We start from the raw sequence: 20,224 nt of genomic DNA on the forward strand, positions 1-20,224 counted from the left end.
AAAAAATAATTTAAATACTGCAGAACAACAACTAGAATTACACAAGACCTAGCAGCTGCTACCTTAAAAGACTGCAAGTCTTGGAACATTATATATTGAAGAATAAAAGAACTGGGGTTGCAGCCAAAAATAACTTACCCAGGAAAGTTAAGTATGATTCTGAATGAAAAAAAAAAAAGACATTCAATGAACTGACAGACTTTCAGGATTTTGTTGCAGAAAGACCAGAACTTAATAGAAAATTTGACATATAAGATCCAGAAGAAATACAAAGCAAATATCAAAGACCAATTACAAAGGATTCAATAAGGACAAACTGTTTACTTTATATGTGGGAATGCATTATACTTAAGATTGTCATTGGTAATTGGGTAGTTCAAAAGAAAGATTGGGGAAGAGGTGATGATTGTATGATCTGATGATTGTAAATAGCAAAACTGTTTAGGAAAAAGTTACAAAAAGGAATCATTTCATACAAATGAGGCACAAGAAGAACTGAAACAGGAATGAGGTGAAGAGCTGAAGTGCTAGAACCTTACTCTCATCAAATCTGGGTTAAAGAGGGAAAAACATCTACCTCTAGAAGGGAAAGGTCTTCCAAATTTCTAAAGAAATAAGAGAGTAAGGGAACAGGATAATGGGGGATACAAAACAGTATATGTATTAAGATCTAGAAGCGTGGTGAAAGAAGAAAGGATAGGGACCCTTAGAGGAGTGGGGAGAACAAGGAAAAGGAGGGTAAGGGGAGAGGATAAGGAAGAGAGTCTTTAAAGGGGTGTGGAAGATGAAGGTAGTGATTAGAAGTAAACTAGAAGAGGGATAGGGTAAAGAGAGGCTGAGAATGACAATCGTGGGGAAAAATAGGATGGAGGGAAATAAATAGTAATTATAACTTTGAATGTCAGTGGGATGAATTTGCCCATTAAACAGAAACAGAGAGCAGAACAGATTAAAAATCAGAATCCAGCAATATGTTGCTTACAAGAAACATTTAAAATTGAGATACAATAAAAATGACAACTCTACCTAAACTAATTTACTTATTCAGTGCCATACCAATCAAACTACTAAAAAAATTATTTTCTAGACCTGGAAAAAATAATATCAAAATTCCTCAGAAGAACAAAAAGTCCAGAATATCAAGGGAATTAATGAAAAGAAATGCTAGGGAAGGTGGCCTAGCCACACTAGATCTCAAAATGTATTATAAAGCAGTAATCATCAAAACCACTTGGTACTCGCTAAGAAAGAGAAGGGTAGATCAGTGGAATAGATTAGGTACACAAGACACAGTCAATGACTATAGCGGTCTAATGTTTGATAGACCCAAGGACCCTAGCTTCTGGAATAAGGACTTACTCTCTAACAAAAACTGCTAAGAAAATTGGAAAACAGTGTGGTGGAAACTGGGCATATATCAATGCCTGATACTGTACACAAGAATAAACTCCAAATGGATACATGAGCTAAATATAAAGGCTGATACCATAAACAAATTAGGGGAGCAAGGAATAGTTTATTTTTGAGATTTACGGAGAATGAAGAAATTTATGACCAAACAAGAGACAGAGAACATTATGAAATGCAAAATGGATAATTTTGATTATATAAATTGAAAAGTTTTTGCACAAACAAAGCCAATGCAATCAAGATTAGGAGGAAAGCAGAAAACAAGGAAAGAATTTTTACAACAAGTATCTGTGATAAAGGCCTCATTTCTAAAATATACAGAAAACTGAGTCAAATTTAAAAGAATACAAGTCATTCCCCATTTGATAAATGGTCAGAGGATATGAACAAGCAGTTTTCAGAGGAAGAAATTAATGCTATCCATAGTCATATGAAAAAAAAATGCTCTAAATCACTATTGATTAGAGAGATGCAAATCAGAACAACTCTGAGGTACCACATCACACCTATCAGATTGGCTAACATGACAAAACAGGAAGATGATAAATGTTGGAGAAGACATGGGAGAGTTGGAACACTAACTCATTGTTGGTGGAGCTGTGAGCTGATCCAACCATTCTGGAGAGCAATTTGGAACTATGCCCAAAGGGCTACAAAAACATGCATATCCTTTGACCCAGCAATACTGCCTCTAGGCCTGTATTCCAAAGATATCATAAAACTAGAAAAGGACCCATAGATACAAAAATATTTATAGCAGCTCTTTTTGTGGTGGCCAAGAACTAGAAATTGAGGGGATGCTCATCAATTGGGGAATGGTTGAACAAGTTGTGGTATATGAATGAAATGGAATACTATTGTGCTATGAGAAATGATGAACATGAAAACTTCAGAAAAATCTGGAATGACCTATATTAGCTGATGCTGAGTGAAATGAGCAGAACTAGGAGAACATTATACACAATAACAGCCACAGTGTATGAGGACTGTTTCTAATAGACTCAGTCCTTCATGGCAATGCAAGGACCTAAAACATTTTTGAAGGACTCTTAATGCAAAATGCCATCCACATCCAGAGAAAGAACTATAGAGTCAGAATGCAGAATGAAGCAGACTATATTCTATTATGTTAAGTTTTAGTTTGGTTTGGTTTTTCTCAAGGATTCACTCATTCATTTTAATTCTTCTATGAAACATGACTAATGTGAAAATATGTTTAATAAGAATGAATGTGTACACCCCATATAATATTGCATGTCGTCATGAGGAGGGAGGGGGGAAGGAGAGGGAGAAAGATTTAAAACATATGGAAGTGACTGTTGAAAACTAAAAACAAATAAATTATTTTAAAAAAAATAAAATAATAAAACCTAGAGATACACACAGAGTTAAAATAAAGGGCTGGAATAGAGTGTATTATGCCTCAGTCAATGAAAAAAATGGGTAGCAATTGTGATATCAGACAAAGTCAGATAAATCTACTAAAGTAGATTTAGTTAAAAGAGAAAAGCAGGGAAACTATATTCTGATAAAAGGTGCCATAGATAATAAGGCAACATCAGTACTAAATTTATATGTACCAAATACCACAGAACATAAATTTTTTAAAGAAAAGTTAAATGAATTACAGGTGTATATAGACAGTAGTACCATAATAGTGGAGGATTTTAATCTTCCCCTCTCAAAACTAAACAAATACAACCAAAAAATAAATAAGAAGGAAGTTAAGGAAGTGAATAGAATTTTAGATAAGCTGCATACGATAGATATCTGGAGAGAATTGAATAGAAGTAGAAAAGAACACACCTTTTTCTCAGCAATACACGGTACCTTCATAAAGACTGATCATATATTAGGGCACAAAAATTTTATAGCTAAAAACAGAAATACTAAATGCTTCTTTTACATACCACAATGCAATAAAAATTAGATATAATAAGGAACCACAGAAACATAAGAAAAAAATAATTGGAGACTAAACAAACTAAGCTTAAAGTGTGTAGGGGTTAAAGAACAAATAATAGAAACAATAAGTTATTTCATGAAAGAAAATAACAATAATGAAATAACATATCAAAACCTATCAGACACAGTAAAAGCAGTAATCAGAGGAAAATTTATATGTCTAAGTGCTAATGTCGATGAAAAAGAGAAAGAGTAGACCAGTGAACTGGGTATGCACTTAAAATAAATAGAAAAAGAACAAATTAAAAATCTTCAGTTAAGCACTACATTGGAAATCCCAAAAATGAAAGGTGAAATTAATAAACTTGAGTGCTAGAAAATCATTGAATTAATAAATAAAACTAGGGGTTGGTACTACAAAAAAAAAATCAATGAAGTAAACCATTGGTTAATATGATTTAAAAAGAGAAGAAAACCAAATTACTAGTATCAAAAATGAAAAGGATGAATATATCCCTAAATAAGATGAAATCAAAGCAATTATAAGGAGTTATTTCACCCAATTACATGCCAATAAATTTAACAACTTAAGCAAAATGGAAGAATATTTACAAAAATATAAACTTCCCAGATTAGCAGAAGAGGAAATGGAATATCTAAATAGACCTCTTTTAGAAAAAAAAATGACATTCTTTGTGGTGGCCAAAAACTGGAAATCAAGGGGATGCCCATCAACTGGGGAATGGCTGAATAAATTAGGGTACATGAATGTAATAGAGTACTATTGCACTATAAGAAATGATGCACAGGAAGACTTCGGGGAGGCCTGGAAAGACTTGAATGATCTGATGCTGAGCGAAAGGAGCAGAACCAGGAGAACTCTGTACACAGCAACAACCACAGTGTGCAAGGATTTTTTCTGGTAAACTTAGAACTTTATTGCAATGCAAGGACTTAAAAAATTCCCAATAGTTTTTTAAGGCAAAATGCCTTCCACATCCAGAGAAAGAACTATGGAATTCGATCGCAGCTTGTAGCAGATCATTTTCTTTTGTATTACATTTTGGTTTGTTATATGATTTCTCCCATTCATTTTAATTCTTCTATACAACATGACTACGGTGAAATTGTATTAAATAGGAATGTATGTGTAGAACCTATATAAAATTGTATGCTGTCTCGAGCAGGGAGGGGGGGAGAGAGGGGAGAAGGAGGGGGAAGGAGGGAAAAAAGAAAAAATCTAGGTTGTATGGTAGTGATTGTGGAACACCGAAAATAAATAAATAAATGAGCAAACGAATGAATGAATAAATAAATAAAGGAAAAGGAAAAATGGAACAAGACATAAATGAGCTTCCTAAGAAAAAAGCACCAGAACCAGACAGATTTACAAGTGAATTTTAATAAACGTGTAAAGATCAACTAATTCCAATATTAAAACAATTATATGGAATAATAGGCAAAGAAGGGGTCCTACCAAACCCCTTTTATGAAACAAATATGATAATGATACCTAAACCATGAAAAGGAAAGAGAAAGAAAATTATAGACCAATTTCATTAATGAATGTGGATACAAAAACCCTAAAGAAAATATTAGCTAAAAGATTACAACAACTTACAAAGATTACACATTACCACCAAGTGGAATTCATACCAGGAATAAAGGAATGGTTTAACATAAGGAAAGCTATTAATACAGATGATTATATCAATAATAAAAGTAACAAAAATCATTGATAATATTAATAGAAGCAGAAAAAGCCTTTGATAAAATACACCACCAATTTCCACTAAAAACACCTGAAAGTAGAAGCATAAATGGACTTTTTCTTACACAGATAAGAAGAATTTACCTAACACTATCAGCAAGCATTATTTGTAATGGGGATAAGCTACCAGCCTTCCCAATAAGATAAGATATGAAACAAGGATACCTACTGTCACCAGTATTATTCAATATTGTATTGGAAATCCTAGCATTAAGAGAAGAAAAAGAAATAGAAGGAATCAGAATAGGGAACGGGGTAAGAAACTATCTATTTTTGCAGATGATATGATGATATATTTGGCAAATCCTAAAGACGTGACTACAAAGTTAGCTGGATATAAAGTAAATCCACATGAATCATCAGCATTCCTATATATTACCAACAGGATACTGCAGGAAGAGTCAGCTAGAGATACCTCATTTAAAATAACTCTCAAGATAACTCAGCATCAAATACCAGGGAATATTCTTACCAAAACAGACCTAGGATTCATGTGAACAAAACCACAAAAAGCTTTGTGCACAAATAAAATCAAATTTAAAATATGGAAAAATATTAATTGTTCATGGGTAGGCAGGGTCAATATAATAAAAATCACAATTTTATCAAAATTTATATATATATATATATATATATTCAATGTCATTCCAATTAAACTACCAAAAAATTATTTTATGGAGATAGAAAAATAATAACAAAATGCATTTTGAAGAACAAAAGGTCAAGAATATCAAAACAAGTAATGAAGAAAATGTAAAAGAAGGAGGTTTAGCACTACCAGATCTTAAACTATATTATTAACACAGTAGTTATCAAAACTATTTGGTAATGGCTAAGAAACAGAAAGGTAAATCAGTGGAACAGAGTAGATATAACTGTCTACTGTAGCAAATGAACAGTCAGCCAGGGTTTGATGAGTATAAAGACTTAGGTTTTGGGGATAAGAATTCATTATTTGATAAAAATTATTGGGAAAGCTGGAAAGCAGTCTGGCAGAAATTGGGCATAGAACAGTATCTTCCACTGTTTACCAAGATAAGGTCAAAATGGATATATGACCTAGATATAAAGGGAGATATTACAAGAATATTTGAAGAACATGTGACATACTACCCATCAGTTTTATGGGTAGATGAAAAATTTATCAACAAACAAGATTTGGATGTAAAATGGATATTTTTGATTACATTAAATTAAAAAGATTTCATATAAATAAAACAAATGCAGCCAAGATCAGAAGGAAAGCAGAAAACTAGGGCATGAAATTATAGACAGTTCCTCAGCTAAAGGTCTCAAATCTTAAATACATAAAGAACTTTGTCAAATCTATAAAAATGTAAGTCATTCCCCAACTGATAAATGGTTAAAGGATGTGAACAGGCAATTTTCCAATGAGGAAACCAAAATAATTTATAGTTGTATGAAAAAATGCTCTAAATCATTATTGATTAGAAAAATGCAAATTAAAATAATCTTGAGATATCATTTCACATCTAACAGATTGGCTAAAATCATAAAAGGGGAAAGTGATGAATGTTAGAGAAGATGTGGAAAAATTGGGACCTTAATACATTATTGGCAGATATGTGAATCGATCCAACCATTCTGAAGAGAGATTTGGAATTATGCCCCAAGAGTTATTGAACTGCCCATCCCCTCTGACCCAGCAATACCACTACTAGGTCTGTCTCCCAAGATGATTAGGGAAAATGGAAAAGAACCTACAAGTTGTAAAACATGTATAGCAGCTTTCTTTGCGGTGGCAAAGAACTGGAAACTGTGGGGATGCCCATCAGCTGGGGATGGCTGAACTAACTGTGGTACATGTTCATGATGGAATATGACTCTGCTATGAGAAGTGATGAGCTCACTCATTTTGGAAAAGCAAGGAGAGACCTCCACGAAATGATGAGAAGTGAAATCAGCAGAACCAAGAGAACACTGTATACAGTAACCACAGGGTTACTGTAAGAACAACTTTGAGCGATCAAGTCACCCTGACTATCGTAAGTACCCAAATGAACCCCAAAGACCCTAAGGAGGAAACAGTGAATCCAGAAAGGAGAACTGCCGGGGTGGGAGAAGTGGTGAGCAGGCTGATCTAGAAAAGCATGGAGAGACCTGGGCTTACGGAAATGCTTTTCATCTTCCCGGAAACAGATGACAGGAATAAATAAGCATACGATGGTCTTACATAGTGCGTATGACTATATGTGTGTGTGTGTGTGTGTGTGTGTATGCATGCATGTATGTCTATAAGTACAGGAACATATATCCATGCCTAACTGTGGCCTTCTTAGGGGTGGGGGGATGGGAGGAAGGAGAGAAAAAAATAAAGTAAAAAGTGCACAGCAGAGAACAAAAGCGAACCAAAAAAGAAGCAAAGCTGAGCAGCTTTGAAGACAATGTGTAGTATTTATTATTTTCTTGAAATGGAAATTTACTGTTTTATATTGAATCCTCTCTTATGGTCTGCTGTCTATATGGCAATGTTTTTTTTTCTTTTCTCATTTTGTATGTAAGTGCATAATAAAAAAATTTACAAAAAAATACACTTTTTAAGAACAACCTCTGACCGTCCCTGATGTCATAATGTTCTTTTTACTCTCCACCGCATACTGAAATGTTCATGTCCATAAGAAACTATTAAGTTTATAACAAAAAAAGAAAGAAAATTCAAATCTATAAGCTAGGGGAAAAAAACAGGAACAGCTTGGAAGAAAAGTCCTGGGAAAAAAATCAAGAGGCCTGGGTTCAAGATCGAGCCCCTCCAATTAGGAGTTGTGGTGAGCTCGGGTTTACCCCTTCGTTTCCTAATAATAAAACAACTATATTGTTCCAGCTTACATGTGGGACTTTTGTGAGGATCAAATGGAATAATCTAGGGCATAACAATGAAAATAAATATTCATTTTATAACATTGTTTCTATGGAAAGGGCAATCCATCCACATTCCAGACAACAAATTAACTTTTATAAAGAAATAATTTCAGAAATAAGGGATAATCTATGTTTTTCTTCGATAATATTTTCTTCCTGAGTCTGTGATTTTTCCACATCTAACTGCGTATTCTTCATGACAAGGACTCAGAAAGTGTTTGGATATTTTTTCCTTTAATTCCTCTATGTTTTTTGTTTACTCATACTTTATTAGGTAGGAAAGTCACTTCACCTCTCTAGACTTCGGCTTCCTGTCATCTATAAAATAGTTAATAATCCTTGTACAACCTAGCACACACAGACCTTCTGTGAGGAAAATCGTGCTACACATCTATATAAATGGAAGAAATTATATCAATATAAGAAATACTTCTTATGGAAGTCAGACAAGGGCAAGTCACTATCCTACTCTTTTCCTTTTATATTTAATGTTCTATAGGCTGTGGTACATCTGGATAAAATAACTGCTTTTACAGCTAAATAAAGAAGTTCAATAAATGTAAGCTCATCCTTAGTAGCAAAGAGAACCATGAAGATAATATGGACCTCATCCTGATCCTACATGATTTTTATTTCTTCTTTTAAGTCTCTAAATTTTAAAAGCTTTTTTTTTTAAACATAGCTTAGAAATTGCATATTTAGGATGGAAAAATCTATTTTAAAATTTTGTTTTAAAGTTTTTATGGATTAATGTCATAAACAGGCAAATGCAGGTAACAGTCTGGTCTGTGATAATACTCCTATTCCAGTATAGATTATTGGCTGAGTTTTACAAAATATTTTGAGATCTATATTTGTAGTTTTGAGGCCTATATTTGTAGTTTGGGCATATGCCATCTTACAAGCATCACATTTTGCTAGGTATTCAGTAGATGCTAAAAAGCAGCAATGTTTCACAGTTTCTACCAACTTACTAAGTAATTATCAAGTGCATTACCAAGTAATCTATATTGATCACTAAGGCTGGATTCCTTAAGAAACAATTATTTTGTAATTTTTGGTGGAAATGATATGGTCTTGAATTATCATAAACCTTTCAATTTCCATAAAAAAGTTTAGATAACTGCCATTTGTTTAATGCTTCTTTGTCATCATATTGTTGGTTGAATTCATGCAGATATCCCCTTTGGAGGATCTTTTGATCCCACACCTGTATCCTACCCATTATTTATAGGCTCCAGTCACTTTCAGCTACATGGGATAAATTCAAAAGCATCTATCTATTGTCAGCCTTAACTGGAGCTTGATGAAGTGATATCTGGTTCTTTCAAAAGCATTTCTATAATAGTTATTGTTTTTTTACCTATTTATCATGCACTTTGATACACATCAAGCCTTCCTCTTTTTTGGCAAAGAGCTGTTAACCTTTTTGTAGCTACTTTAGATTGAAAGAAGTTTTGTTTTATTAATATTGTACAAGTTTTCATAAGAATACCTTCCAGGTCTATTATGGCTCATTTTATTCTTCTAAAAGTGTACATTAAAAATGATATTACACATAGGTGTTAATGGCTTTAAATGCATTTTTCCCATTAAGCTTTGATTTCAGGATACCAGAAAGTCCCTTAACTATTCAGCCACAGCTTTTTCATTGATAGCTTCATACTGTATGCTTCTTGCCTGAAGGAGATCAAAGTATCTTACTTACAAAAATAAACATTGGCTTCAGTCATTGGTTCAATTTGACCTCTGAATTCAAGTTCAAAGACTTCAGTATCTATATTTCCTTGGCATACATTAAGAATTTAGAATCTATCAAAGTCCAAATGACCTTTCAATATCACTAGAAAAAATTATATAAGATAAAATAAAGTGAAGAATTTGAGTTTGAATTTAGAAGCCAACTATATTAAGATAGTGTAAATAGATAACTTGAAGTCATATACACACACACACACACACACACACACACACACACACACACACACACACATATCAAGTGGTGGAAAAGATGTTTGGGCTTAATTCTCTCTTTCATTGAAAGTTATACTTAGCTCTGTTTAGGAGAGATGATAATGGATTTAAGGCTAGCCAGAACCAGAAGGCACTTCAGCTGTCTCCCTGAAAGATGCCACATTTTTATCAACTGTTGACATTATTGTGTTGGTGGAGTGTTTCAAGTAGGGAAGAGCTGTTCATGTAGACAACAAACACTGTAGCATTCTCATTATTCTTGGGTCTATTTTGTACATTTATAGTATACCAGGAAGTTATTCTTGTGACACTGAGTTAAGGCTTTATGATAATCAGTAAGAGAAGTATAAATGCTGTAGAACTTTTGGGCAGCTTGTTCAGGGATTATTGAATCAACAAAAATTTGCTCTTTATACCTGAGACCCTTTAACACCCTGTGTGTTTACCAAGGTCTACCCCTAGACAGACTAGGTTAGTTCTTTTGGCTCGGGGTTTTAGAAGACATGGTGTAGTTTCTGGATACCCAGGTACAAAACGGGCCAGCGCCTAACGGAGTCAGATCCTCCCAAAGGTCTCTGATTGGCTTGAGAAGTAGTATGACCAAAATGGCAGAGGGAAGCCTCCTGTAACTACGGTAATTCAGTATCCTCCCTGAATACCTCTCCCCTCCTGTGGCTAAGAACATCTCATTTTATTAATCATTTGTTGAACTATTAATGCTCATTTCTTTCCCATTTTGAACACAAAGTACCAGACCTGTCTTAAGACAGTCCTAGACCAATCTACCCTATCTATTCCTCAGACAATATTTTTTTTCCTATAGATTTTTTTTGTACAAAATTCAAACTGTAAATGTTTTGCATAAAGGACATAAATACGTAACTAGTCTACACTTGGAAAGGTCACTGGGGGTCTTCTTTGTTGGTAGCAATTAAGCAGCACCTTCTTTTAGGAAAGGTAGGATCAGGCTCACATGTAAGAGAAATTATTTTATTATTAGTCTCTTCTTCATGTAATATTTATGGGCAATTTATATTGAAATCATATTTTCATTGATCAATCAATGAGCCTGAAGTGCCTACTATGTGACAGACACAGGCTCAGAGCCTGGAAGAGCTCCTTATTGTGAGGGGCCTAAATTATAATGGGAGTGAAGACACATACACACAGGCATCTGTAGCATAAACATGAAGGAGATAAATAAAAATAAACACAGAATAACTAAAGACAAGGTATTACGGGCAAGAGGTGCGAGGATCAGGAAGGGCTTCATGCAGAAGACGGTGCCATTTAAAAGTGCCACCTCACGGTTTACTATTAGAAATAATTCCTGTAATTACTGTAACTTTCTATGTACAGCCCCTGTGTAAAGAGTGTAACAACCATCATCTCATCTTTTCTGTAAGTCCATGTCAAGATTCAGATTTGTTTTCTTAAAGTAAGAAACTTAAAGAAAATGAAATTATTTCCTTATTTCTTTATTTACTTCAATAAGATCTGAGATCTTGATGGAGGCAGTAACAAAGGCACTGAATTTGGAATCAGAGTATCAAGGCTCAAATCCTTACTTATTTTACTACATATGTGACCTTGGATAAGTTACACTCTCAGGGACTCAGTTCCTATCTGTAAAATGAAAGAGATAGATTACGTGACCTTTAATGCCTTTTCCAGCCCTAAATCTATGACCTTATGATCCGGGTCCTGCCAACCACAATTCTCATCACAGTCCATCCATGCCCTGACATCACATGGGACTTGTCCATATTTTTCCACAAGCCCTCCACAGAGGTTGCAACCAAAATTCTGAGGACCTTTGTTTAGGTCTTTTGACATTGTCTATTTACTATAGCCTCTCAGTCATCCTTCCCTCTCACTACATAACTGACCAATCCTTTTTTCCAATTATATATTTTCCAAACTCCTTTACACAATGTCTCCTGTGTAATTCTTCATTTGAAATGGATTTCAGTCTATTCGCAATCACCAAGTGCTTCTCCATTTATATATATTATATATATAATGTTATATATATATATACATATTCCATATAACATAAATTGTTTCTTCACATATAAATTATATATACTTTATTATATGTTGTATATTACATAATATGTAGCATACTATATATTTTCATATTTATTTAGAAATATATTTATTTATATATGTATATACATACATATTTAAAATGCAGGCATAGTTTTAAGGATTGTCCATCCAACTGTGCATCATAGTCAGGACCACAGAGTTATATCCAGTAATTTTTGTACCTAGGTTAAGGGGTAAAGGCTGCTTGTGGGGGTGGGAGTGGAGGACAGCTGACAGAGGAAGCACATCTTGCAACACCATAAAATGTTTATGATCTTAAGGCTGGAGAAAGGGTGTGAGAAACAGACTAGGTCAGACAAAGACTAAGGATGAACTCCCAAAGGGATTACGGGTCAAGTCTCTGAAAGTGGAAAAGTTCTCACCAGCCAGAGTGGGAAAGGTATAAGAAGGAAGGGGGCACTGGAAGGGTGTTGTTGGTGCTTCTAAATTTCAATGCCCTAGGGAAAAGCCCCAGGCAAAGCTGGTTATTTTTAAAAACCTGCTGAATATTAGGTATTCTTCATGTACTTGGCTTTTCTTACTTAGTTTGGCTAGGCCAAATTATAAAAAATGGAACTCAAGCTATCTCATATGCCTAAAATGTACCTGCTTCCTCATCTATGACTCAAAAACCCTATCTTCCTTCAGGGCTCTGTTCAGATCATTTCCTACATGAAGACTTCCCTTCTTCAAATTTCCTTTATTTACTCATATATGCATGTGTTCTATTTCCCCTCTCCTCCCAAGTAGAATGGAAGCAGGGACTTTTGTCTTTGGGACCTCAGACCAACAGCACCATCTTGTATATATTATTTAGAAAATGTTTCTTGAGCAGAATTCAAAAAGGCATTTTTCTCCCTAATTTGTTCCTTCTCTGCTGTCTTCACATATATCCAAGGTCCTCCCAAGAGAGAGAGAGAGAGAGAGAGAGAGAGAGAGAGAGAGAGAGAGAGAGAGATTCACCATACCACACTTCCTCCTCAAACCATGGTTCTATCTCTCCTCCTTTTCTTAAACAATCTCCTATACACTGCCTCACTTTCTTTCTTCTCAGTCATGTCTCAGCCATTTGCAATCTGGCTTCCAAACTCATAACTCAACAGAAACTACTTTCTCCGGAACTGCCATGTCTGATGACCTTTTCTCTGTTCTCATTCTCTTTCACCTCTCTGCAGTATTTAACACCAAAGACAACCATCTCCTCCTGAATATTCTTCGTTCTAAGATTTTCATGACACTACTTTGCCTGCTTCCTCTCTTGTCTTAACTGCTCTGCTCAACCTCCTGTGCTCCATTCATTATCATACCCTTAAGTATGAGGCCAAGCACATATGCATAGATGATAAATAAGATAGATATAGATAACAGATTCCTCTGAGATAACCAAGGTGGAGACTGAACAGAGAACATGAACACACACACACACACACACACACACACACACACACACACACACACACAGCATTTCAAACTCAACATGACCCAAACCAAAGTCATTGTTCCACACCCTAACCCCCAAATCCCCACCCTTCTCTCTTGAACTTCTTCCTTCTCTTTTGAAGGTACCAATTATCTTCTGGTCTCCCAGATTTATAACCTTGGCATTATTTTCCATTTGTTACTACCTCTCCCAAAAAATCCAATTAATTGCCAAATTGCATTATTTCTACCTCTATGACATCTCTCAAGCCTTTTCTCTACGCACACAGTCACACTCTAGCTCAGATCAATATCACCTTTCTCCTGCACTATTTCAATGGTTTCCTAATTGGCCTTCCTACCTCAAGTCTCTACTTACTCTAATCCATCCTCCACAAAACTGCCTACCCCAAGGTAAGCAACCACCCCCCAGTTTAACCCCATAATCCATAAACTCCAGGACCTTTAAAACCCTTCACAATTCAGACCCAACCTACCTTTCCAGGCTTATTAAACATGGTTTCCTTGTACATACTCTACGATCCAGACAAGCTAGCTTCTCAGCTACTCACAGACGGCCTCTCAGTTTTGTCCTGGACATCACCAAGGCCTGGAACGTAGACCCACCTCTCTTCTGTCTCACAGAATCTCTCCCTTTGCTCAAGATTCTGCTTGAGCACCCCATTCTACATGAAGCCCTATATGATCTCCCTAACTGAATGAACTCCCTTCCTATCTTGTATTTCTGTATATCTATGTTGCCTCCCATTGAAAGAGACTTCTTGTGAAAAGAAAATTTTTTTATTTTTGTCTTAGTATCCCCAGGGTCTGGCACAACACTTAGCTTAATGAATTCTTGTGGATTGGCTGACAGAAAAAAAGGAATTTGCTAAACAAATACACAATGGAAATCAAATAAAATAGGGCAAATACAATATCCTTAAGAGAACCTCTTCCAAGCATTTCTAGTGGCCCAATTTAAATACAATTGATAGACTAATAATAAATCTCATCTGATTAATGAACATTTACCATATGCTACCATGACTCAGATCTACCATGCTACTTTCTGCATGGCATCCTTCCTTCTCAATTTCTCTGTCACCTCCCAAATGGAGCTCTAAGAACAATAATAAACAAACACTACTCTATCTGGAAAGGACATGGTAATCAGCTGCCCTAAGTCAGCATCACTGAGACTTTCCTCAGCACTACTCCCCCTCCCCTAACCCCATAATATAAGCTCTTTGAGAGCAAGGATTATTCTGTTTGCTTGCATCAGTATCCCTTATACTCAGCACAATTTCTGATGCATTGTGTTTCATAAATGCATTTTCATTCATTCTTAGTTATTTATTAATGCAGAGTAGTTTGACAGCGTAAAAACAAGCCCTGCTTTGGGCCTCAGAAGACGTGGTTTCCAGCCATGTGCCTGGGAATCAATCGCTACATCTAAATTTCAGTTTCTTCAGGTGTAAAACAGGCCTGAGAACTGTAGCTTACGAGGTCTGTGAGGGTCAAACGAGATGTTTATAACAACACTATGCCAACTTTTAGGTATTACATGAATCGTATCAAATTAAGATGCCCAGGATATCTTTTTGCTAATACCTTCTTAGTCAAATCCAAGTGACTGCATAGTCTCAAAAGTAATATTAACGAAGCTATTTCTCTAATTATTATAGATTTCATACTTTTCAGTAATTTTAAGTTGCTTTCAATTGATCTGAATTAGTGACATTTTATTGTATCTATAAAAGCTGGAATGCATTAACTCTAAACACTGTGGAAGTTCTAGGATGTTTCTAAGGCACAAAAGATTTTTGTGAAGGAAGAAGCAGCTTCATTTATGGGTGCTTGAAATTTGATGCTCTCTAAAGATTTCTCTAATTTAGGGTTTTTTCTAAATGCTTTTCTATAACCATTTTCTTACATCAGATGGAAATAATTTTGACATTTATCCTTCTCAGTGATTCCATATGTATAGAATGCCCTAAAGGGAAACATGTATTAAAATCTTGGTCCTGCATTTAAACAGACTAGGATACAATGCCCCATTTCTGGAAATTTCTTGTTGCTTTGTGGAAAATGAGCCTTCTAATAGCAATAAGTTTTTCCAAAGAAAGCCACCTGGTAAGTCTGACTCCGACTATATACCCTAAAGCTATGAAATTCACAAACTAACTAGTCAAACTCAAGACAACCCATATCTGGAGAACTCCCAAGAATCCTGTGGGCATTACTGTCAATATTAAAAGGCCAGAGTTAGGATCTGGGATTAGGAACAATCTTCCATTAGATTCAAACACACTGAGATCTACCCTGTCAGACTTTTAGTCTAGTGATGACCTAGGATTCAATTAAATTCAATAAACATTTTTCAGAGAGGCCACAACTTGGGAAAGCTTTCCTACATTTTGTTCTAATCTATTTTTCCCCCTTTGAATTTTTTCCCAAAACTCTACTGAAATTTTTTAAAACTCTCCTGCTTCATTTTTTCCAGTTATTCTTATGGTCCCTCTGATCAAACCATTTTTTTCCCTGCAGTTTTGCTTATACTTTTTGTAGAGAGACTCTATCTTCTTCAAAGTTTAACTCTTGATTTCTTCTTTTGAAAATTGCCTATTCACATCTATTGAGGAATGGCCCTTATTCCTAAAAATTTAAATCAGCTCTTTATATATCTTTAATAAGGCATTTTTATCAGAGAAATGTTCTACAAAGATTTTTCCCCATTTGTTTCCCTCATAATTTTAACTGCATTGATTTTGTCTGAGTAACTCTTTCCATCTGAGCTTCTGTAATTCTCTCTGTTCCTTGTTCAGTCATAAACTCTTTTCCTAATGATAACAGCAAAAGGATCCTTTTCCTTATTCCTTTAATTTGTTGGTGATGTGGACTTTCATATTTAAACCATGTATCTGTTGGAAGCTTACCTTTTGATGTGCTATAAATTAGACAGCACCTAACTTCTACAATGCTTTACAGTTTCCCAGAAGTTTTTGTTAAAAAATGAGTCCTGCCTAGAAGAGTTGGAATCTTTGGGTTTGTCAAACACTCTGCCACTATGTTCATTTGCTTCTGTACATGGCATACCTAATCTGCTCCAGTAGGCACTGGCACCTTCTCAATTTTTTAACTAATACCAAATGATTTTGAGGATTATTGTTTTGTAACATAGAAACTTCTTTTCAAAACCAAAATCCTCTCATTTACTTCTCAACCCCTTACAATCTGACTTCCCATCTTCCCATCTGAAACTAATCTTCCCAGCTACCAAGGATCTCTCATTTGAGAGAACCAATACCCCTTTCTCCATCTTCCTTGACCTTTCGGCAGAATTCTATGCTCTTCGCCACACTCTCTCCTGCAGGACACTCTTCCCTGGACTTTTGTGAAAATACTCTCTCCTGGTTCTTTTCCTGTATGTTTGGCAGATCCTTCTCAGGGTCCTCTGAGGGATCACCATCCAGGTCCTGCCCCCTATCCACAGGTATTCCAGGGCTCTGTCCTGGGTCATCTTCTCCTTCTACACTCTCTGGGGATAATCTCAACAGGTCCCATAAGCTTCACTTGCCATTTTTATGCAAATGACTCTCAAATATACAAAACAGCCTCATTTCTCTCCTGAGCTCCAGTCCATCTTCTAGACATCCCCACAGCATGTCCCAGGACACGGCTCAAATTCAGTGGGTTCAAAAAAGAATTCATCGTATCTTCCCCAAAAGCTCATCTTCCTCCTAACCTCCGCACTGCTATTGAGGCCGCCAAAGTCAATCCAGTCACTAAGATGGACATCCTTAATTTCTTTAAATCTTTGCTCACTCCACATATCCAACCGGAATCAGAAACAGCCCAAATGTGACCGTTCAAATCTGGCCCCAACCTTGGTCTGCCTTAAGCATCCTCAACTGTGAATGCAGACAATAAAAGCACCCACTCCTGGAGATCTGTCACGTGTTCACAGGGCTTGGCATGCGGTAGACAATTAAGAGATGCGTGCTTCCTTCCTTTCTGCTTTGCTTCCTTCCTTTCTACCACGCTCCAGGGACCACCTAATTCATCCTGGATCAAATACAAAATCCCTTGTTTTCATTCAAAACCTTTCACAACCTGATTCCAACCTACCTCTCCAGGCTTGTTACATATTCCTTTCCTTCACATGCACTACATTATAGCCAAAGTGCCCTCCTGCTGTTTCTCCTCTCCTTGCCTCTGTCGAGCTGGCACTCCCAGTCTGGAGAAGCTGTGGTTTTCTTCAAAGCTCAGCTCAAACACCACCCCCTACCTGAGGCCTTTCCTGATCCTCCCAGGCGCCTGTACCTCCTCCTTCCCCAATTACTCTGTAGGTGATGTCTTCATGTCTTTTGTATTTACTCTTTGTGTTCAGACTGACTATACAATTCTGGGGAGCAGGAATTATTTGCACTTTTGTGGCTATATGCTAGAACTCAGCACAGTGTTTGAGACTCCATAAATTCTTGTAGATTGATTAATAGGGTACAACTAGTACCAGTAAAGAAAAAACCCACATTAATGAGTTCTTAGATTCATTGATATATTGAATTAAAACGCTCATGTAGTATATAAGTGTATAGATATATTCATATAATAAGTCTTACAGCAGTTGAGAGAATACACACACACACACTGAACAATCTCGAAAATATTTCCAAGTATCCGTTCAATAGTAATTCTAAGTAGACATAATAATGAAGGCAAATATGTCAGAAAATGTAATAAATTCAAATTTTATGATATCAGCTGAAACATGCCTTTTTTCATGGTCTTGATTACTAAGTAAGAATATAAACAAACAATTCTAAGGACTTTCAGAATCACTTATCCCTTTATAATCAAACAATTCATTTAAGATGAGCTGTCTAAGGATTTTACCAAGCAAGTCATTAGCCTAATGCAAAGAACTGCATGACACTGAAAATAATAAAATTTCTATTTTAAAACTAGATTCTATAATTCTAATTTTCAGCTAATTCAAACCCGCTTTCCTTTCAGTAGATTTAATTAATGATTTTTACTGAAACAATACAGAACAATGTCTTCATGAAATAACAAAATTACTGTTCCTACCTTTGAATTTCTCCACTCCCATCCATCACCTATTTCCTCAGAATGTTTAATAAATTCTGCACAATACTGCTTGAATGTTTTTTCTTCTAAGAACTCATTTTCTGCCATCTGTGGGGAAAAAAAACCCCTCAGAGTTAGCATTAAAAATAGAAGGAACACTAAAAAAATGTTAATTGTTCAGCCAAAATTTTGATTCGACAAGTTTAACAAGATTTATAAGAAACTATCAAGGTAAAAACCAGAAACCTAGACTAGAATTCACCAGTTTTTTCAACTGAGGCATATAAAAGTAATGTGAAACGCACTTCTTTATGATACAGTCAAAATAAATGTAGAAGGTGAGCCTGAGCTGGGCTACAGACATAAAACAGCACAGCAGGTCTCCAAGAATTTCATCTCCTTTCACTTCTGGGCAGTCTCCACAGCACTTCCTACCTGGCCTTTCACCGAAATTCTATTCTGCCTCTCCTTTTCTCCACTCCAGGAGTTGAAGAGAAAGAAGTGATTAATGCAATTGTATATAAGAATTTAGGTGAAGAAGGGAAAGAAGACTAAACCTATTTCTACTACTGAGCCACAGTAATAAAAGGAAGTGAATCTTGAATTCTTCTCCATTTTAAATGTAGACAATAGGAATAATGACAACTTACATCTCTAAGCAGTGCTTTAAGCTTAAAAAAAATTCATTTTTAAAAACCTGATAAGGTGGATAATATAAACATTATATTTTGCAGATAAGGAAATTGAGGACTAGGGGGTTGAAGTGATTTACACAGGGTAACAGTTTTTTGAACTAGGTTCTGAATCTAGGGCTCTCCTTACAATGAGTCCCATGGTCTTTCTACTACACCCCTCTGCTCTTAATGCCTCTGGAGATTGCACATTGTGGATGGGACCATAATAGTGGTTTGCAGATGAGAAACACAGAGGAAGGGTCACATGAGGAGGGGAGAAGGAAAGAAGAGAGAAAACAGAAAACAACAGACCCCAAAATATATAGTAAGTGGAATATGGCTTGAAAATTAGTTAGCCTTTAGATTACATTCCCTTGTCAACTTTACGAAATTTGTATGCTTGAAATTCCTATTAAGAACAGAAAATTATCTATTTATTTGAAAATTAAACAAACCAAAAACAACCTGCAGTTTAGCTGAAGTATGAAATACATAGCAATTTATTACACAGAAATATCAATCTATAGAACTGGAAGGAGCTACTCCCACACTCATTTTGCAGATAAGAAAATTGAGGCTTAGAGATGTTAGATGATGTCAAAGGCATGGCAGGTTATATGCAAAACTAAGATGAGAAATGATAATTTCCAATACATGTTATACCATGTTGCCTCTCCTTCCTATTATCTTAAAGTCTTAACACTTAAATGTAGGAGAATCTTATATGTGTGGATCCAACAGGACACAAAGCCTAATCTAAAATCTAGGGATTTCAGAAAGAGATTTTGGAACTCTTCCTCTGCAGGGAGACCTGAAGAGTTTCTACTGGGCAAGTCCATACATTTCTGAGAAAAGAAAAGGAGGAAAATGGTTTGGACACGTGAAAGATCTGATTAAGCAGGGAATGGATTTTTTAAAAGTTAAATCCAATTAAAGAGAATGCAGCTAACTGGAACCTCTGATTAACCAGAACTTTTTTGACCCTACTTTAATTAGAAAGAGGCAAATA

The 20,224-nt window shown here is 35.6% G+C and overlaps 1 protein-coding gene across 7 annotated transcripts in view; it reads right to left on the reverse strand.

The window, feature by feature from the left end:
- Positions 1 to 20,224, reverse strand: part of ATG10 (autophagy related 10) — a 366,598-nt gene that overhangs the window by 306,770 nt on the left and 39,604 nt on the right. For all 7 annotated transcript variants that reach the window (XM_072606230.1, XM_072606229.1, XM_072606227.1 and 4 more), the window contains one exon: positions 18,542 to 18,649. In XM_072606230.1, the coding sequence (XP_072462331.1) occupies positions 18,542 to 18,649 (108 nt within the window). The remainder of the gene's footprint in view (positions 1 to 18,541; positions 18,650 to 20,224) is intronic.

The sequence above is a fragment of the Notamacropus eugenii genome, chromosome 4 (genome assembly GCF_028372415.1).
Source record: "Notamacropus eugenii isolate mMacEug1 chromosome 4, mMacEug1.pri_v2, whole genome shotgun sequence".
Lineage (NCBI taxonomy): Eukaryota > Metazoa > Chordata > Mammalia > Diprotodontia > Macropodidae > Notamacropus > Notamacropus eugenii.